The 21,768-nt window shown below is 46.3% G+C and overlaps 1 protein-coding gene across 1 annotated transcript; it reads right to left on the bottom strand.

Annotated features, from left to right (window-relative positions):
• Positions 1-1,783: 1,783 nt before the first annotated feature.
• On the bottom strand, positions 1,784-20,724 carry LOC116143146. Its single transcript, XM_031428600.1, has 5 exons — positions 20,302-20,724; positions 19,541-20,090; positions 19,308-19,469; positions 18,768-19,243; positions 1,784-2,002 (listed from the first exon to the last, which is right to left on the bottom strand). Exons 2-5 carry the CDS (start codon positions 20,082-20,084, stop codon positions 1,784-1,786), a joined length of 1,401 nt encoding a protein of 466 aa, XP_031284460.1. The 5' UTR covers positions 20,085-20,090; positions 20,302-20,724.
• Between the last annotated feature and the right edge of the window lie 1,044 nt (positions 20,725-21,768).

Below are 21,768 nucleotides of genomic sequence, written 5' to 3'. Positions count from 1 at the left end.
ACAGCAGCTCGGTCTCTTGCAAACAAGATTGTGCGCCAGGGGTACTATTGGCCCCGAATCCAAGAGGATGCGCACAACTTTGTCAAGAGATGCGATAAGTGTCAGCGGTTCGCGAACATCCCGCGAGCCCCATCTCACGAGCTGATCACTATGACTAGCCCATGGCCGTTTTCCATGTGGGGGATCGACCTCATCGGCCCCATGCCGGCTGGAAAGGGAGGAGTCAAGTATGCCGTGGTCGCGGTAGACTACTTCACTAAATGGGTCGAAGCCGAGCCGTTAGCCGCGATCACGACCAGGAAGCTAAAGGACTTCGTTTTCAAGAATATAGTGTGCCGCTACGGAATTCCTCACACCCTTATCTCAGACAATGGAAAACAGTTCGATAATGAGGAGTTCAAGCAGTTCTGCGACGAGCTGGGCATCCATAAAAAATTTGCCTCAGTCGCCAGACCGCAGGCGAATGGCCAAGTTGAAGCAGTCAACAAGACCATCAAGCACACCCTGAAAGCCAAGCTCAGGGCAGCCAAAGGAAATTGGGCTGATGACCTCCCCGAAGTCTTGTGGGCGTACAGGACAACTCCAAGGACCTCTACCGCGGAAACTCCGTTTTCGCTAGCCCACGGCTGTGAGGCAATGATCCCTGTAGAGGTTGGAACTGGGTCTCTTCGGAGGGACTTGTACAATGAAGACGGAAACGAAGCACTAATGAGAGCAAGTTTGGACCTGGTCGAAGAACACTGCAACAAGGCTTCGCTAAGGATAGCGGCCTACCAACAGCGAGCAAAAAGGTTCTTCGACTCGAAGGTCAAGCGAAGAGACTTCCAGGTCAGAGACCTTGTGCTAAAGGAAGTTCTCCTCGGAGCCAGAGAGCCAAGTGCGGGGGTACTAGGGCCTAACTGGGAAGGTCCATACCGGGTCGACAAAGTAATCAGACCGGGGACCTATCATCTCAAAAGATTGAATGGCTCCAAAGTACCCCGAGCTTGGAATGCCGAGCACCTCCGGCCGTACTATCAATAATCCTGAACTTAGTTCTTATTTTGTTAATTTCTTTTTAAGTATTACTTTATTCGCTCGAAACAGTTCGCATGTGTTCTGTTCGCATGTAAGAATCAGTAAACAATTGCCTATGTAAATCACAAATTGTAAATCGTGCACATAATATAAAGGGCGAACTGTAAATCGAATTTCATTCATTTATAAACCGACAAGGTCCGAAAACCCGATTATAGTAAAGGACGATTCAGTTTGCCTAAGGCTGGTCGGGAATATCTTTCGAGCCAGAGCCGCCTGCCTGGTCGGGCCCTTGGGCGGCCGCAGCAGCCTGGTCGTCCTCCTCGACCATGACTTGCAAGGTCGCCTGCCAACTCTCTGGGAGGTTGGATGTGTCCAAATTCGGGTTCCTAGCTCGTAGGGTATAGATGGACCCGATAGCCCAGTCCGCTGCCTTCTCCTCCATTTCCTCAGACTGATTCTGCATTTCATCAGTCAGAGAAGCGACTCTTGCCCGGCTCTCCTGGAGCTCGGCCTCAAAGGCAAGCCTTTCCTGCTCGGAGGCCTGCCTATCCTCTTCAGCTCGCTGGGCCCGCTCGAAGGTCGCCCGAAGCTCCTGGTCCTTTTCTCCGACCTCCTTAGAGAGCCTGCCGGTTGTCCTTTGAAGTTCTCTGACTTCCTCAGCACGACGATCGAGCTCCACCCTTGGAAGTCCACTGTTCGCTGAGCAGCGTCCTTTTGGTTCAGATACCTGTTCGCTGCATCGAACGCTTGGGTTCTCTCCGCCTCAGCGGACTCCAAACTTTGCTTCAGCTTCGCGACCTCCTCTTGCAGGTCGCTCGTCCCCTTTGCGGCCCCCAGCCGTGACTTCTCCATGGACATCCTCATCGCAAGCAACCCCTGCGAGCAAGATATGAGTTAGAAATAGACCAAAATGAAATTTCAAGTACGGCTGGCTTACCTTGCTCAGATGCTGGAACGACGTGGCCATCAGGTCGTCGCCCGTGTCTGCAAACTCGCCGTACGACTCCGAAAGGTCGCACTCGAGCAGGCCATAGACAATTGGCTGCAAGTGCTCGGGCAGACCCCCCAATGAGTCCAGAACAGCCGCGTCCTTTGCCTTGTCGCCAGTTGCCACGGGCTCTTTGCCCGACCTCCTGGACTCTTGGCGCGTCCTCAGAGGTTCTTCCTCGGACTCAGTTTCAGACTCTTCGGCCTGGACCTGTTTCCTCTTCTTAGACCTTTGGGCCGGAGCCTTGCGCCTGGGGCGAGCAGTCGGTGCCCGAGCGACCTGTTCTGTCCTGGTCGCCTCTTGCGCAGGACGGGGCTGCGAAGGCGCAGAAGCTCGCAGCGGTTGTGCTGGAATGGCACGGGCAGCTTCGGCCGCCCTCTCACTCCTCAAGCGAGGGAAAACGAACGGCGCTCGGCGGGACTGTCCGGACTCTTTTGGAGGCATGGTTTCTGTATTCAAGCTCGTCAGAAAAGGAATTTATTCTACGACCAGAAAGAAATCAGCGTAATTTACCTTCTAGAGGTTCCAACGATGCGTTGTTAGTAAAAAAACCGTACTTCCGCAGGTTTGCGGTTGTCACGAGCTTCCTCGCGTCCCGTTATTCCTCGTCCAATACCCTGAAAGATACGGGCCTGCTTGGGTCAGCGAGTAGGTTTTGGCTGGTCGTTCTGTTAACTGCAAAAGAAACAGGTCATTAATAATGATCGTGCGAGCAAATGACGAACCGAGCGAAGAGAAACCTACTTGGATCCTGAAAATGGCAGTGACCGTCGTACATGAAAAAGAAAAACTTTGTCTCGTAGGCCCCCGTGTTGCTGGGATAGCTGTGTATCCCCGCGGCAATAGTAGGTCGCCGAGACAGATAATACGAGTCCTTATCCCTACTCTTCTTCAGGTAGTAGGCAACACCGAGCTTCACTGCTGACGGCTCTCCCAGGTCATTTTCGCAGCACGCGATGTACATCGCAACAGCGATGACATACGCGTTTGGCGTCAGCTGCATCGGTGCGATCCCGAAATGATCCAGGACCGACCTGATGAAAGGATGGAAAGGAATCCTCCCTCCACCCTTAAAGATCTCTTCGGAGATCGCGGCAAGGCCATCATCCGGGCGCCGAGACGGCCTAGCGTAGTCAAGGAACACCTCCGAGCGGATATCGAACTGCCTCTTTATTCTAGCATATTCCTCGGAGGTGAGAGCCGAGTAGACATCGAGAGCTGTGTCCCCGGGAGCTCCCCGCGAGGACGAGCTGGCTCCGTCCTCGGGCCTGGATGTCGTCGGTTCCATTTCAGTCTGCAACATCGACAGACATGGTCATTTAGGCCTATGTGTTTGTCCCGTGCGGCGGCAAGGGACAAATGCTTAAGATCTAGCAATGGTTCAAGCCGCCATCCGCGGCTCGAAACCAATAGCGGCGCCGCGACTCCGGTGAAACACCGGGAAGCCCCACACCGTGGGTCAATCAAACCACCAAAAAAAAAAAAAAAAAGAGGAGGGGGGCAAGCAAAAAGAAAAGAGTCTTACTCTATAAAATATGGAGCCGGGGCCGAAACTCGTCCTGGTTGCCTGAAAAGCGTCGATCGGAAGAAAATGATTCCGGGTTTGTGAAAGTTTATCACTCGAAGCGAAAGAAATCTCGGTGGCTTCATCTGAAAAATGCCAAGTTTTTATATGGAAAGCGAATCGACGGTTACCACCCCTTGGAACCGAAACGGCAGTTCCCTCTCTCTCCCCGCATTAAATGCGCCCCACGTCGCATTAAATGCCGTGAAGAGGGGCGTTAACTCAAAACCCACGTCGCATTAAATGCGGCAATAAGGGTTGCCGTTTCAAACGTGCCACGCAGTTAATGCTGTCAAAACGGCGTCAGGTCATCATACCGCGCATTTAATGTGTCAGACAAGCGCTGTCCCTCCTGCAGAACGCCTGACAGCGCAGGGCCAGGTTCGTTGAACCTAAAAGGTACAGAAAGGAGCGTTCGTCGAATTCAGGTCGTAAGGGCGAAGATTGTCAGGTCGCTTAGGCAAAGAATCGCGCGAGATCGTGTTCGGTGCGAGTCTTGAGCCGAGCTCGCCCCATCCAGGTCGAAACGACTAGAACCTTCAACGTGACTTAGTTTCCAAGGCTCGTTCCACAAACCTCAAAAACTAGGGGGCTTCTGTTATGCACGGGAAAGTGAAGGGCTGACGTGGGAAAGTCACGTCAGGAGTAACCTGCCCCCGTCAGGACAATGTGCGCACGTCAGACCTGCAAATAAACATGGAGCTCACACGCGTCCGTTTCTCTGCAGCAAGTCGTGCGAAGTCAGCTTGGAAAAAGGGAAAACGGGACGTGAAGCCAGATCATATCCTGACAATCACACCAACCCGTAGATTTAATGATGATTACACGCTTCAATTTGATATAAAATGTAGAAAACCTCTCCATTCTGTATGCACGGAAAGTGAAGGGCTGACGTGGGAAAGTCACGTCAGGAGTAACTGCCCGTCAGGACAATGTGCGCACGTCAGACCTGCAAATAAACATGGAGCTCACACCGTCCGTTTCTCTCTCAGCAAGTCGTGCGAAGTCAGCTTGGAAAAAGGGAAAACGGGACGTGAAGCAGATCATACCTGACAATCACACCAACCCGTAGATTTAATGATGATTACACGTTCAATTTGATATAAAATGTAGAAAACTCTCCATTAGGGGATTCGGCCATTCTTATCAAAAAAACAACTCTCTCTCTTGTAAAAGAAAAGCATATTTTCATTAACTCTTATGTACGTCAGTCCGCTTAGCGACCTGACCACACCAACATCAATACAATAAATCAGTGGACGTAGGACTTGCTACCTTAGCATCCGAACCACTTTAAAAGCTCTTTCATATTTACTGGACATCCATTGTCACGTGCATTAAATTCACAAAACATGTCACCCACGTGACAATTGGTTGGTGCCGCAAAACGACATCAACAGTTTGGCCTAGAAGGAGGGCCTGATTTAGCGTCTCCTTCATCAGGAAACTTTGACCTACTGGTCTTACAGCTACAATGGCCCGCCAATCTGAACCTGAGCAGGGGAATCAAATGCAGAAGGAGTCCCCCAGCCCAGAGGGGCACCCTTCCACGTACCTCCAGTTTCGCAAAATGCTGTTGGGAATACCCACGGCCCGCAACTGGACCCTGCCATCGAAGCTACCTGGAAGGTTCGACAATACTCTCCAGACGGTCAACCAGAGGTTGGACCGTCTGGACCAGGCATGTGTCCGCGACAGCCGGTGCGGTGCAACCGCCAAAAACGCCTGAAGTCGCGCGAAAGCGCGGCAAAGGGGATAGACGGCCGCGGCACTGCAGCGCGTAAGCGCAAGGGTAAGAAGTGGCAAAAATAAGCCTACGAGCTCCCAAGGGCCAGCAAGTACAAAGGCGCCCGAGCAGGTTCGGCAAGCGAGACTCGCGAAAAAGTAAATCCGAGTTCCCTGCACGTGCAACCAAACCCGAGGAAAAGCTGGGCCGATGATTCGATCACACCAGCAGAACGACCCCATCGTTCTCATGCGGGTGGCCACCACACCTCGCGGGGCGGTTCGTACCACCGCGGTGTGAAAGCCCCGCTATCCACCACTTCACGCGCTCTAGTCAGCGTGTGGAGCGGGCTGGAAATGCGAGTGAGGTGAGGGGATCCGACCTCCGAACTCTCCTGAACCGCAACCGAGGAAGGCCGGGCTCGCATGGGTGAAAAAACCCCCATTTGGCTCCTTTACCGCGATTGAGGAGCTCCAGCGAGCTCTGATAGGCTAGGGAGCAGCAAAACGAGCAGGCGCAGGTCGCCTACATCCCCGTTTTTCCTGAAGATTGCTGCTCCGCTTCCACCAGGGTTCAGAATGCCAGATATGCGGCCGTTGATGGAAACTACGATCCGCAGGATCATTTATATGAGTTCAACGACCTGATGGAGCTCCACCAGGTTTGGACCTTGCGAAGTGCCGCTGTTGGCCGTGACACTGACCTCTCATGCCAACGTGGTTCAGGTCGCTCAGCGGGATCTATGTTCGTGGCTCAGATGAGCACACGTTCCTGCGGCATTTCCAAGCCAACCGGAAATTTTCAATGCCTTTGAGCTACCTCAGCAATATAAGGCAAGAGAGAGACGAATCCTGCAGTCTACATTGATCGCTTCCACAGGGAGCTCAACAAAGTGGCTCACGCACCAGAGAGTCCTCCGAACTCTTATAATAGCGGAGTTCGCCCGCAAACCGACCTGTGAAAGAAGCAGGCTGAGGACACATTTCCCTCACCAGTCCATACCTGGCGAAAAGATCTCGATAGAGAATTCACTGGCAGTACTCCGCTGCGCGATCACGGACACCAGCAGTACGCCTGTCGGGGGAAACAGGCGAGCTGATCGCAAAGGAGATATTGCCGATCAGCGAAAGGGAAAAAACCCGCGTGAGCAGAAAAGTCCTATGCTCCTGTTCTCGTCGCGATCGCGACGGGACCCAATATACTCCGCTGAAGTGTTGTATCCCAATCCTCGACAAATCCGAGGGGCCAGCCTGCTCGGCGAGCCGACCATGAAAACCCTGCTACGGCCAGAAACAACAAAAAGTATTGCGTTACCATCGGGATAATGGGCACCTCACTGACGAGTGCCGAGCTCTAAAGCAGGCTATCGAAGAGCTCATCAAGAAGGGGCACTTCAAGAGTACATTGATGACTCCCAAAAGAAAACAAGGGGAGCGAAAGAAAACGCCGTGATCGCAGCGGCTAGCAGTGTTAATATAATCTTTGGGGGCCCGCCTCGCGGGAAACACGCGAGGAGCGCAGGAACGATATGCTGCGCGAGCTCGCCACGACCCGATAGGTAAGAACACTTCCAGCGACCTCAAAAGCCGAAAAGAGGACCATCACCTTCTGTGAGAAAGAGCAACTCGCTTGCACATCCTCACGAAGATGCTCTGGTAATCACCCCCTGATAGGTGTCACAATGTCTGCAGAATGCTTGTAGACAACGGAAGCGCTGTGAACATCCTGTTCAAATCCGTTTTCGAAGAATGAACCTGGTCGAGGCCGACCGAAGCCGCCTCGATGCCTCTGTAATTTTACAGGGGATCACCTGATCCCCAATGGAAGATCCAGCTCCCAGTCACGCTCGGCGACTACGACGAAGTGACTAGGGTTACGAATTTTGGTCGTGGACTGTCCTCGCTTCAATGGATCTTGGGCGACCTCTACTGAGGACCTTCAGGGCAGTCACTTCCATTATCACCTCAAATGAAGTTCCCCACTCCACGGGGATAGGGGAGGTAAGCGTCGCAAGCGATCTCGCGAATGCTATGTAAATCGTCCAAATGCGCGACAAAGGAAAGGGCGTTACGCGTGTGCACCCCGCCATGCCATGGCGATCAGCCGGACGAGCCACAGCCTGGTTGCAGGGATAACATAGATCCGAGTTCAGGAAATCCCGAGCGGCCCGGTTGAGGATCTGTCAGGTTTCGGTTGATCCAAAAGAGCCGAGCCGACACTAAAGATCGGAAGCTGTCTCAACCCTCAGCTCGCCCCGAGCTAGTAAGCTTCTTGAAGGAGAACATTGATGTGTTCGCCTGGTCCGCAGACAGGTCGGGATCAGCCCGAACGTTATTGCCACTCACTGAACGTCACAGTGAAGCTAAGCCAGTTCGCCAAAGAGAAGGCAATGGATCCGGAGCGGTACCCGCATTAAAATAGAAGTGGAGAACCTTCTCCGCAATGGGTCTATTCGCGAGGCTCTCTACCCGACCTGGGTTGCTAACCGGTCTGGTCAAGAAGCCAAAGGCAAGTGGCGGACTGCGTAGACTTCAGCGACCTGAATAAGCTTGCCCGAAAGACAGCTTCCCCCTCCAAGAATCGACCGCTCGTTGACGCCACTCGGGGCACGAGCTGTTAAGCTTCATGGTGCATATTCGGGATACAACCAAATCCCGATGTACAAGCCAGACGAGGAGCTACGACCTTCATCACGGACGGGGGCTATATTGCTACAAAGTCATGCCCTTCGGCCTCAAGAATGCAGGGCGACCTACCAGAGGTTGGTAACCGAATGTTCTCCGACAGATCGGGAGGACAATGGAGGTCTATGGACGACATGCTGGTCAAATCCCAGGCCCCACAGATAATTTCGCATCTCGCTGAGATGTTTGACATACTCCGACTCTACAGAATGAAGCTGAACCCTCTCAAATGCTCGTTCGGAGTATCTCAGGAAAGTTCCTGGGTATATGGTAATCAGCGAGGCATAGAGGTGAACCCGAAAAGATCCAAGCCTGCTCGATATGAAAGTCCGACCAGCAAAAGCAGGTCATGGTCTGAACGGGCGAATAGCGGCACTTAGTCGCTTCATATCGAGGCTAACGACCGCTGTTTACCATTCTTCAATGTACTGAAAGCCAATAAGAAATTCGAGTGGACTTCCGAATGCGAGCAGGCATTCAAAGTATAAAAGAGCATTTGGGAAGCCACCACTCCTCTCTAAGCCTCCAAGAAAATCCTGCTCATCTACCTGTCCGTGTCTCAGTTCGCGGTCAGTGAGCTTTATAAGAGAAGAGGAAAAAGTTCAGTGGCCGGTATATTATGAAGTAAGCGTCTCGGATGCCGAGATGGGTACCGAAATGGAGCGACTAGCTTTTGCCTGCTGGTCGCGTCCAGAAAGCTGCGACCTTACTTCCATGCCCCACAATCAATGTAATGACGAGCTACCCTCTAGGCAGGTCCTCCAGAAACGGAGGCCTGGGTAAACTGCTCAATGGGCCATGGAATGAGCCAGTTCGACTTAAGGTACACGCCTAGGTCGACTATCAAAGGGCAGGCTGTTGCAGACTTCATCTCGGAATTCTCCTATCTCCCGAGCGACAACAGTCTAGCGAGTCGGGCAAGAAACTATCAAACCTGTCGACATGGAACCTCTACGTCGAGGGTCATCGAACAGAAAAGAGCGGTGGGGTCTTCTCCTAGGAGTCCCGAGGGGATCCGAATCCATGGTATTCTCGTTCGGGTTTAAAGCGACAACAATGAGTCCGATACGAGGCTCTGCTCGCGGGTTGCGACTCGCCAAAGAAATGGGTGCAACGCGATCAGTATTATAGGACTCTATGCTGGTCGTCAACCAGATCAGGGGAGTACCAAGCTAAGGAAGAGAACATGATCCGCTACCTGAAAGAAGCTAAGGTCTCTTGGGGTCGTTCAAGCACTTGAGATCGCTCAGATCCCCAGGGAGAGCAACTCAATAGCGGACGCCTTGGCAAAGATTGCCTCGTCACTAGATTCAGAGGCTCCTGATAACATTCCTGTTCGTTTTGTCAATATCCAAGTATCAGCTCGGCCAACAGGCCGTGAACGAGGTTCAGCCAGATTCCTGGATGACTCCCATTGTACAGTACCTCAAGACGGGACCTTGCCCAGCGATAAAGTCGAGGCGAGGGTCCTGAGGAAGGTCTGCTCGCTTCCCTCATCGGGGATCAGCTGTAAGGAGAGATTCAGTGCCCGCTCCTCCGATGTGTGACCAGCGAGGAAGCACATACATCATGAGGGAAATTCATGAGGGGATCTGCGGTAACACACAGCAGCTCGGTCTCTTGCAACAGATGTGCGCCAGGGTACTATTGGCCCCGAATCCAAGAGATGCACAACTTCGTCAAGAGATCGAAGTCACGGTTCGCGAACATCCGCGAGCCCCATCTCACGAGCTGATCACTATGCTAGCCCTGGCCGTTTTCCATGGGGGATCGACCTCATCGGCCCCATGCCGGTTGGAAAGGGAGGAGTCAAGTATGCCGTGGTCGCGGTAGACTACTTCACTAAATGGGTCGAAGCCGAGCCGTAGCCGCGATCACGAAGAAAGCTAAAGGACTTCGTTTAAGAATATAGTGTGCGCGCTACGGAATTCCTCACACCCTTATCCAGACAATGGAAACAGTTCGAAATGAGGAGTTCAAGCAGTTCTGCGACGAGCTGGGCATCCATAAAAATTTGCCTAGTCGCCAGACCGCAGGCGAATGGCCAAGTGAAGCAGTCAACAAGAACATCAAGCACACTCTGAAAGCCAAGCTCGGGAGCCAAAGGAAATTGGGCTGAGACCCCGAAGTCTTGTGGCGTACAGGACAACTCCAAGGACTCTACCCGGAAACTCCTTTTCGCTAGCCACGGCTGTGAGCAATGATCCCTGTAGAGGTGGAAGGGTCCTCGGAGGGACTTGTACAATGAGACGAAACGAAGCCTAATGAGAGCAAGTTTGGCTGGTCGAAGAACACCGCAACAAGGCTTCTAAGGATAGCGGCCTACCAAAGCGAGCAAAAGATTCTGACTAAGGTCAACGAAGAGACTTCCAGGTCGAGACCTTGTGCTAAAGGAAGTTCTCCTCGGAGCCAGAGAGCCAAGTGCGGGGGTACTAGGACTAACTGGAAGGTCCATACCGGTCGACAAAGTAATCAGACCGGGGACCTACATCTCAAAAGTTGAATGGTTCCAAAGTACCCCGAGCTTGGAATGCCGAGCACCTCCGGCCGTACTATCATAATCCTGAACTCATTTATTTTTGTTAATTTCTTTTTAAGTATTACTTTCGCTCAAACAGTTCGTGTTCTGTCGCTGTAATCGTAACAATTGCTATGTAAATCACAAATTGTAAACGTGCACATAATATAAAGGCGAACTGTAAATGAATTCATTCATTTATAAACGACAAGTCAAAACCCGATTAAAAGACGACGTTTGCCTAAGGTGGTCGGGATATCTTCGAGCCAGAGCCACGCCTGGTCGGGTCCCTGGGCGGCGGCAGCCTGGTCGTCCTCCTCGCCATAATCCGCAAGGTCGCCTGCCAACTCTGGGAGGTGGATTGTCCAAATTCGGGTTCCTGCCGTGGGTTAGATACACCCATAGCCCAGTCCGCGCCTTCTCCTCCATTTCCTCGACTGATTCTGCATTTCATCAGTCAGAGAAGCGACTTTGCCGGCTCTCCTGGAGCTCGGCCTCAAAGGCAGCCTTCCTGCTCGGAGGCATGCCTATCCTCTTCAGCTCGCTGGGCGCTCGAAGGTCGCCTGAAGCTCCTGGTCCTTTTCTCCGACTCTCTAGAGAGCCTGCGGTGTCCTTTGAAGTTCTCTGACTTCCTAGCACGCGATCGAGCTCCCCCTTGGAAGTCCACTGTTCGCTGAGCAGCGTCCTTTTGGTTAGATACCTTTCGCTGCTCGAACGCTTGGGTTCTCTTCGCCTCAGCGGCACTCCAACTTTGCTTCAGCTTCGCGACCTCCTCTTGCAGGTCGCTCGTCCCTTTGCGGCCCCCAGCCGTGACTTCTCCATGGACATCCTCATCGCAAGAACCTCGAGCAAGATATGAGTTAGAAATAGACCAAAATGAACATTTCCCAAAGTAGAAATAATTTTTAATTCTGAGTAAAGTTACATGGAAATCACGCGGCAAGGAAGAGAAGAAGAACTCCATTAAACTTGAAGGTTGAAATTTCCATGTGGATGAGAAATTTCGTGGGTAAATTTTCTTGCAGTTTACTTTCAGAGTTCGGATATTATTAATACCTGCTTGGAGCCATATTGTTCATCTGGAATTTAGAATGTGAATTTATTCAAAGAAGTTAACATCTACGGATAGCTTGGAAAAACTTCGTCGGTTTGAAGATACAATCCTTCTCCAAATACTGCTTTTCTCCCTTTTCTTCTTTTAAACTCAGCATACGGAATATATGGGCCTCGTTATTTCTGTACTGGAAACACGCCCCTCTGTCAAGCCTTTCTAATCTGCATCGTCTTCTCCTTCACAGGTGCATTTTGTGCCTTTTTGATTGGGAAAAAGCCCCAGTTTGCAACATTAGGTAACAACTTATTAAACTTAAAGTTACAACAATCCCAGACTAATCCTAGATAGCATTTCCCGTCAATTATATATTTCAAGTTTTATAAACCGGTTTTTTATAAAATATTAAAATAATAAAACATCCTAATTCTTGAATCTAAACAATTCTAAATAGCAACCAACTTAATTTTGCCCTAACACCCAAATTATATTCATGTTCACACTGCTGTTGGTTAGTTGTTGCTCCCGAGTACTGACTGTTGTTTTTACGATCTCACTTTTCATTTCTCAATCTTCACTTCAGTCTTCAGTTTTTAGGTTCTTTTTAGCGTAAGTCCACTAGATAATAACTAGTCTATTGTCTTCAATTCTTCATATTCTCTTCTCTTATGGGAACTTCTAAATTTTGTATTTTGTTAAAGAGCTAAATCACCAATCACAAAAGCGATCACTGAACCGCCACCAGCATGTCCACCTCACCTCTTCTCTTTTACTTCACCTTCTTCTTCTTCACTCACGCATCCGCCGTTGACCACATTGTTGGCGCCAACAAAGGCCAGAACCCCGACATCAACTACACTTACTGGGCTAATAACCAGACCTTCTATGTCAACAACCTCATTTATACTCCCCCTTTCTCTTCTTTTTGCTTTTATTTGCTTTGGATCTGTTGAAAGTTCTTGTTTTATTTCTGCCCATTTGGTTTCTTTTTTGTTTACCATAGAAAAAGGAATCATAAATGGATATATTGTGTATGTGTTTTTCTTGAATAGGTTCAATTTTTATCCTTTTAATTAATTTTAATTTAAAAAAAAGGTTCAAAACCGGTTAACTGACAAAGCAAACCGATAATTTGGTTCAATTTAAAACGACAAAGCAAACCGATAATTTGGTTCAATTTAAAATCTGTTCAAGCAGAGAACCTGTTCAGTTTCGGTTTTGAATGCTACTTGAACCAATTTTTTGGTTCGGTTCATAAAATGGGCAAACTGGTTCGGTTAACCAATTTTTCCCACCCCTGCTTATAAAGCTGATGGTATTGAACCGATAGAAATAATAAAACAAAATTGTTCTACATAAGCTATATGAAATCTCTCCCTATGGTGTAGAAACGATTTCTGTAAATTAAAGGGAAGAAAATTAGTCAGATAAACATAAAAAATATAATATCTTTTTGTACTGTTGAAGTATTTTAAATTTCAAATTATTCTCAAACTACAGTCACATTCTAAAGAAAAAACCCATAACTCTTCAAAGAGAGGAATACTGAACGGTAACTTGCCCTGTATTACAAATTACAAAGCTTGAAACATATATTATTAACTATTAATAATTTTGAAAAAAAAAACTCATTTATTAATTATTATATTTTATTTTCTATTTAAGATTTAACTTTAAACATATATTATAAATACATATGCACTATAATAATATTGAGTTTTAATACAAAAGGTACAAAGTTATATATAATTTTGATAAAATAATCGTAGAAGTATAAAAGACATGTTAATTTTTTTTTTTCTTTTGTCCATGAATCTAGTATTATACTAATGTTTTTAACTATTGGGAACATGTGTTCTGAGAACAGTTGGTGACTTAAGAGTTTTAAAATTCTAACTGTGTATCCGGATTCATTAATGTGTATCCATACACCCGACCCATTAAGAAGTGGGTACTTTTAAAATTCTCATTCTCATCCAGAGTGGAAGTCACGCGCGCGTAAGGGAAAGTTCCATATAATTTCCCCAAAGTAGATATAATTTTTAATTCTGATTAAAGTTAAATGGAAATCACGCGGCAAGGAAGAGAAGAAGAACTTCATTAAACTTGAAGGTGAAGGCAATAACGTTGAAATTTCAATGTGGATGAGAAATTTCGAGTGTAAATTTCCTTGCAGTTTACTTTCAGAGTTCAGTATTATTAATACATGGTTGGAGCAATATTGTTCATCTGCAATTTAGAATGGAAATTTATTACAAGAGGCTAGCATCTGCCTATAGCATGGAAAGACGACGTCGCATTGAAGATACAATCCTTCTCCAAATAGTGCTTTTCTCCCTTTTTCTTCTTTTAAACTCAGCATACGGAATCTACAGCCCTCGTTATTTCTTTACTGGAAACACGCCCCTCTGCCAAGCCTTTCTAATCTGCATCGTCTTCTCCTTCTCAGGTGCATTTTGTGCCCTGTTGGTTGGGAAAAGGCCCCAGTTTGCAACAATTCAAAGATTTTATTCCATCTTGTCTATGGTTTCAATGTCATTGGCTTTGCTCTTGCTGCAATGTGACCTCCTTTTACGGTGTTTCATCTTTGCTTCTTCAAGTAAATTCTTGAAAAATGAAGAAGGAAGAAGGTTTCTTCTGTTAAGGAGAATCAAATTCAAATATGTGATAAGGAGGCCACATCAGCTCATGCAGTTACAGATCATGCAGTTATCACCACATCCTAATAATCTTGTTATTTGAATTCATGTTTACGTATATAGATAGGATTTATACAACCTCATGTAAACTCTATATATATTGATCAATACAATCGTAGCAGCGAGCACTGCACTTCATTATCTTCAAGTCTCAATTCTTATATGGTATCCATCAATGATGCCAAACAGATCAATGCTTCAGAGAGCAGGTGTGAGTTGGGATACCTAGAGTAGATAATTTGTGTGATCTAGTTTGATGGAAATGAGGGGAGCCAAATTTTGTGCAGTGAAGGGAGTGGTGACAGAAAGATTGTTTGCGGAAGACATGATTGAATCGAAGAAGGTGTTAACCTAATGAAGCTCTGATACCATAATAGAATTTGAGGTGGGCCCGACTCCTCACCCAATAAGGCCTTATTGGGTGAGGAGTCAGGCCCACCTCAAATTCTATCATGGTATCAGAGCCCAGGTTCAATTGAGCTGAGCGCTTGACCAGCGGGTGAGGAGTTAGAGCCAGCAACTATCTCCAATAACAGGCATGACCCAACATATGGGCTTGACCGTGAGGGGGAGTGTTAGAGTCCCACATCGACTAGGCACGCTCAAGTCTATTGGGTTATAAGAGGAGGTAATCCTCCCATTCAATAAGGCCTTATTGGGTGAGGACTCAGGCCCACCTCAAATTCTATTATGGTATCAGAGCTTTATTAGGTTAACACCTTCTTCGATTCAATCATGTCTTCCGCAAACAATCTTTTTGTCACCACTCCCTTCACTGCACAAAATTTGGCTCCCCTCATTTCCATCAAACTAGATCACACAAATTATCTACTCTGGGTTTCCCAACTCACAACTGCTCTCCGAAGCATTGATCTATTTAGCATCATTGATGGATCTGAACCCTGCCCTCCCAAATTTCTATTTGATTATGAGGGTAAGGAAACTTCAACTATTGATCCAGCCTTTGCCTTATGGCAAAGAAAGGACCAATATCTTCTTAGTTGGATAAATGCAACTCTATTCGAGACTGTCTTGTCTTCTGTATACGGTCTCACAACTTCCAAGCAAGTCTGGAATCAACTCGCCTCTCGGTTTGCTTCTCAATCCAAATCTCGAGTGGCTCATCTCAAAAGACAACTTCAATCATTGCGCCAAGGATCAAAATCCTACACTGATTTTCTTCAAACTGCCAAATCATTATTTGATCAGTTGGCTATTGTTGGAAAGCCAGTTGATGATGATGATCTCATATCATATTTGATCAGTGGTTTAAATCTTTCTTTTCATCCATTTGTTACTTCTTATTCTTTTGCCACTCGACAAACATCACTCTCTATTGATGAATTTCAGACTGAACTACTCAACTATGAGCTCATGGTGCAGAATCATAATTCCACCACAGAATCAGGAGGATTTGCTTTATATTCTCATCAAAAGACAAGAAATTTTTTTCTGAAGGGCAATCTAAGCCTCCTCACACATTCAATCCGAAGAAAGCAGAACCATTAAAACAGTTTCGCTTTGATGTCTCCTCTGCATCAAACTCCACTCGATCTCAGTGTCAAATTTGTGGCAAGACTGGTCACCTAGCCATTAACTGCTATCACAGAATGGATTTTACATACAAAGGGTGTCATCCTCCAGCCCAACTTGCTGCATGGTTGACTCCAATCAGAATATCAGTCCTGAATATCAATCTTGGCTAGCTGACAGTGGTGCTAACCAGCACATCACTGCTGATCTTAATAATTTGCACATCAGTAATCTTCATATTCTCTTCTCTATGGGAAATTCTAAATTTTGTATTTGTTAAAGAGCTATATCACCAATCACAAAAGCGATCACTGAACCCACCAGCATGTCCACCTCACCTCTTCTCTTTTACTTCACCTTCTTCTTCTTCACTCACGCATCCGCGTTGACCACATTGTTGGCGCCAAAAAAGGCCAGAACCCCGACATCAACTACACTTACTGGGCTAATAACCAGACCTTCTATGTCAACAACCTCATTATAATCCCCCTTTCTCTTCTTTTTGCTTTTATTTGCTTTGGATCTGTTGAAAGTTCTTGTTTTATTTCTGCCCATTTGGTTTCTTTTTTGTTACCATAGAAAAAGGAATCATAAATGGATTATGTGGTATGTGTTTTTCTTGAATAGGTCAATTTTTATCCTTTTAATAATTAATTTAAAAAAAAGGTTCAAAACCGGTTAACGACAAAGCAAACCGATAATTTGGTTCAATTTAAAACCTGTTCAAGCAGAGAACTGTTCAGTTTCGGTTTTGAATGCTACTTGAACCAATTTTTTGGTTCGGTTCATAAAATGGGAAAACTGGTTCGGTTAACCAATTTTCCCACCCTGCTTATAAAGCTGACGGCATTGAACGATAGAAATAATAAAACAAAATTGTTCTAATAAGCTAATGAAATCTCTCCCTATGGTGTAGAAACGAATTCTGTAAATTAAAAGAAGAAAATTAGTCGATAAACATAAAAATATAATATCTTTTTGTACTGTGAAGTATTTTAAATTTCAAATTCTCTCAAACTACTCACATTCTAAAGAAAAAACCATACTCTTCAAGAGAGGATTACTGAAGGGTAACTTGCCCTGTATTACAAATATATAAAGCTTGAAACATATATTATAACTATTAATAATTTTGAAAAAAAAAAACCATTTATAATTATTATATTTTATTTCTATTAAGATTTAACTTTAAACATATATTATAAATACATATGCACTATAATATATTGAGTTTTAAACAAAAGGTACAAAGTTAATATAATTTTGATAAAATAATCGTAGAAGTATAAAAGACATGTTAATTTTTTTTTTCTTTTGTCTAGAATCTAGTAACTAATGTTTTTAACTATTGGGAACATGTGTTCTGAGAACAGATGGTGACTTAAGAGTTTTAAAATTCTACTGTGTATCCGGATTCATAATGTGTATCCATACAACGACCCATAAGAAGTGGGTACTTTTAAAATTCTCATTCTCAACGCGTCCATTCCTCTGCAGCAAGTCGTGCGAAATCAGCTTGGAAAAAGGAAAATGGGACGTAAAGCCGGATTACATCCTGACAATCACACCAACCCATGGATTTAATGATGATTACACGCTTCAATTTGATATAAAACGAAGAAGACCCCTCCATTAAGGGGATTCGGCCATTCTTTACAAAAAACAACTCTCTCTTTCTTGTAAAGGAAAAAACACTTACTTTTCATAACTTTTTGTACGTCGGTCCGTTCCGCGACCTGACCCACACGAATATCAATACAAATCAGTGGACGTAGGATTTGCTACCTTAGCATCCGAACCACTTTAAAAGCCTTCTTTGCATTCATTTCATCTCATATATCCATTATCACGTGTATCAATTCATTAAATAGCAATACCCACGTGACAATTGGTTGGTGTCATAAACGAGCATCAACAATAAGTATTTTATTTATGAGTTTAAATTATATCAACTTAAATTTGTGATTTAAATTTTTGACTGTTTTACAAGGTTAAATACTTTAATTTAATAGAATTGTCAAAAAGGTAGGATTATATATATGTAATAACATTTTTTAAGTATATTATTATTAAAATTTACATATATATAAGTTTACTTTAATTAATTTGAGCTTGTTCACTGCATGTATGCCTGTCCAATTTCTATCTAATTCAATCCAAATTTGTCATAAAGGCCAGTTCAATATAATATGATGTGCAAAACACATAATTTTTATATATATTCTTCCGTCATACTCCATCTGAATCAATAAATCACGATGCACTATCATACGATCCAAAAGTCCAATTGAGAGATAACATTGACCACGGTATTAGAGGATGAATCATCACAACACCACGTCAACGAGGAAAAGGAAAAGGATGGCATGGTTAACTGAATTCTGTTTCTTGTTTTATTTGTTATTTGTCGCCTCTATAATGAGTTGTACATAAGGCCTGTAATGAGTTGTATATAAAGGATAGTATTGTCATTGTACATGATAAGTTTGTTAGGATATTTTTGGTTATTGTATATATCTGTATCATTGGCATCATTCAATACAGAAGAGGATATTTCTCTCTGCAATTCTGTCTTTCTTTTTCCTCTGTATCGTTTTCCTTTTTTTCATGATATCAGAGCCATAAAACAATGGCTGACACTTGTAAAGAAAATTATTCCAAATCTTCCAACGATACAAACTCTGAAGAAGATGATTCCTGATGGGAATGCAAAATATCATATTTACCCCCCTTAATGTTTAGTATTTTATAGGCATTTGTTGCCTAAATGTACTCATTATTATTCTATTTTGATTTAGGATGCAAATGGAGGCGTTAATTGCAAAACGGAACTAATTAAGTGAATTCGGACACGTAATCTAGGCATAACTCTCTCATCCGAGCTCTGATCGAGATGATTCAAAATGCTGTAGAACGCTAAGAAATATATCTACAACTTTCATGTTTTGAGTTTTGAGAGATACTCACTGCATCAAGGTTGTAATGTCTGCAAATTCGCTGTACGACTCCGATAGCTCGCTCTCGAGCAAGCCATATACAATTGGCTGCAGGTACTCGGGCAGACTCCCCAACGAGTCCAGAACAGGCGCGTCCTTCGCCTTGTCGCCAGTCACCACCCCACTCGCGGGATCCTTTCCCGACCTCCTGGATTCTTGGCGCGTCCTGAGGGGCTCCTCCTCGGATTCGGTCTCAGATTCTTCGACCTGGACCTGTTTCCTCTTCTTGGACCTTTGGGCCGGAGCCTTCCGCCTGGGGCGAGCAGGAGGTGCCAGAGCGACCTGTTCTGTTCTGGTCGCTTCTTGTGCAGGACGAGGCTGCGAAGGCACGGAAGTTCGCAGCGGTTGTGCGGGAATGGCACGAGCAACTTCGGCCTCCCTCTCCCTCTCCCTCTCCCTCCTTGATCGAGGGAAAACAAATGGCGCTCGGCGGGACTGCCCGGACTCCTTTGGGGGCATGGTCTCTGCATTTAAACTTGTCAGTAAGGGAATTTATATCACGATTAGAAAGCTACCAGCATAACTTACCGTCCAAGGGTTCTAACGATGCCTTGTCGGTGAAAAAACCGTACTTTCGCAGGTTCGCGGTAGTCACAAGCTTCCTCGCGTCCCGCTGTTCCTCGTCTAGTACCCCGAAAGATACGAGCCTGTTCGGGTCGGCGAGTAATTCTTGGCTGGTCGTTCTATTAACTGCATAAGAAAACAGGTCGTTAGCTAACGATCGTGCGAGCAGATAACAAATCCAGCAAAAGAAAACCTACTTGGATCCTGGAAGTGGCGGTGACCGTTATAAACGAAAAAGAAAAACTTTGTCTCGTAGGCCCCCGCATTGCTGGGATAGCTGTGTATCCCCGCAGCAATGGTAGGTCGCCGAGACAAATAGTAAGAATCCTTGTCCCTACTCTTCTTCAGGTAGTAGGCGACACCGAGCTCCACCGCCGACGGCTCCCCCAAGCCGTTCTCGCAGCACGCAATGTACATCGCGACGGCGATGACATACGCGTTTGGCGTCAGCTGCATTGGTGCGATCCCGAAATGATCCAGGACCGACCTGATGAAAGGATGGAAGGGAATCCTCCCTCCACCCTTGAAGATCTCCTCAGAGATCGCGGCAAGGCCGTCGGGTGGGCGCCGTGACGGCCTAGTGTGGTCGAGGAACACCTCCTTACGGATATCGAACTGCCGCTTTATTCTAGCATATTCCTCGGAGGTAAGGACCGAATAGACGTCGAGAGCTGCGTCCTCGGGAGCTCCCCGCGAGGACGAGCTGGCTCCTCCCTCGGTCCTGGATGTTGACGGTTCCATTCCAGTCTGCAACATCGACAGACACGGTCATTTGGGCCTTCGTGTTTGTCCCGTGCGGCAGCAAGGGACAAATACTTAAAACCTAGTGGTGATTCAAGCCGCCATCCACGGCTCGAATCCAATAACGGCGTCGCGACTCCGGTGAAACACCGGAAGACCCAACGCCGTGGTTCAACCAAACCAATATAAAAAAAAAGAGAGAAAGAAGAGAGATAACCTTACTCTGTGGTATATGGAGCTAGGGCCGAGACTCGTTCCGGTTGCCTGAAAAGCGTCGATCGGGAGAAAATGATTCTTGGTTTGCCAAAGTTTGTCACTCGAAGCGAAAGAAATTTCGGTGACCTCATCTGAAAAATACAAAGTTTTTATATGGATAGCGAAACGACGGTTACCACCCCTCGGAGTCGAAACGGCAGTTCCCTCTCCCTCCGCATTAAATGCGCCCCCACGTCGCGTTAAATGCCGTGAAAAGGGGCGCCATTTTAAACCCACGTCGCATTAAATGCAATGATATGGGCTGTCGGTTTCAAACGCGTTAAACGGTCAATACTGTCAAAACGGCGTCGGGTCATCATACCGCGCATTTAATGTGTCTGACAAGCGCTGTAACGCATGCAGAGCGCCTGACAGCGCAGGGACAGATTCATTGAACCACTAAGGTGCAGAAAGGAGCGTCAGTCAAGTCCAGGTCGCTGAGATAAAGATTGTCAGGTCGCTTAGGCAAGGGATCACGCGAGATCGTGTTCGCTGCGAGTCTTGAGGCGAGCTCACCCCATCCAGGTCGGAGCGACCAAAGTCTCCAGTGTGACTTAGTTTCCAAGGCTCGTTCCTCGAACCTTAAAAACTAGGGGGCTTCTGTTATACCCGGGAAAACAAAGGGCTGACGTGGGAAGAGTCACGTTACGGGTGACCTGCTCCCGTCAGGGCAACATGCACACGTCAGACCTGCAAAGTAATGTGGAGCTCACACGCGTCCATTCCTCTGCAGCAAGTCGTGCGAAATCAGCTTGGAAAAAGGAAAATGGGACGTAAAGCCGGATTACATCCTGACAATCACACCAACCCATGGATTTAATGATGATTACACGCCTCAATTTGTTATAAAATGAAGAAGACCCCTCCATTAAGGGGATTCGGCCATTTTTTACAGAAAATAACTCTCTCTCTCTTGCAAAAGAAAACACTTTTCTTAAACTTCTTGTACGTCAGTCCGCTTCGCGACCTGACCCACACTAATATCAATACAACTCAGTGGACGTAGGATCTGCTACCTTAGCATCCGAACCACTTTAAAAGTCCTCTTTGCATATATTTCAGGGGAGATATCCATTGTCACGTGCATTAATTCGTCAAAGAGCAAAAACCACGTGACAATTGGTTGGTGCCGAAAACGAGCATCAACATAATCTTTGATTCCCAAACCCTAACTTCTTATTCAATAACCATAATTACATAATAACCCTCATTATTTTCTGAAGTATAATTTAACCACGGTTCCTAAACTAGTTCCAACCTAGGTACTCGGATATCAATTCCAATTCCAGTTACCAAGTCGATTTTGGTTATTTGAACTGGTGGAATTAGAACTGGAACTGCACAGTATTGGTTTCATCCATAGAGAACCAAAACCAGCCCCATAAAGGTCGGTTTTGGGTATACTTTTACCCATGCTCACCCTTGTTCA

This window comes from Pistacia vera, unplaced genomic scaffold (genome assembly GCF_008641045.1).
Source record: "Pistacia vera cultivar Batoury unplaced genomic scaffold, PisVer_v2 Contig1006, whole genome shotgun sequence".
NCBI lineage: Eukaryota > Viridiplantae > Streptophyta > Magnoliopsida > Sapindales > Anacardiaceae > Pistacia > Pistacia vera.
This window is presented reverse-complemented; position numbering and strand designations above follow the sequence as displayed.

Excerpts from the sequence above, each read along its gene's own strand:
- LOC116143146 (XM_031428600.1), bottom strand. The coding sequence starts at position 20,084 with ATGGAACCGTCAACATCCAGGACCGAGGGAGGAGCCAGCTCGTCCTCG. Across the intron at positions 19,470-19,540 it reads CCGCCACTTCCAGGATCCAA|TTAATAGAACGACCAGCCAA; the intron begins GTAGGTTTTCTT and ends TTTCTTATGCAG. Across the intron at positions 19,244-19,307 it reads ATCGTTAGAACCCTTGGACG|AGACCATGCCCCCAAAGGAG; the intron begins GTAAGTTATGCT and ends GTTTAAATGCAG.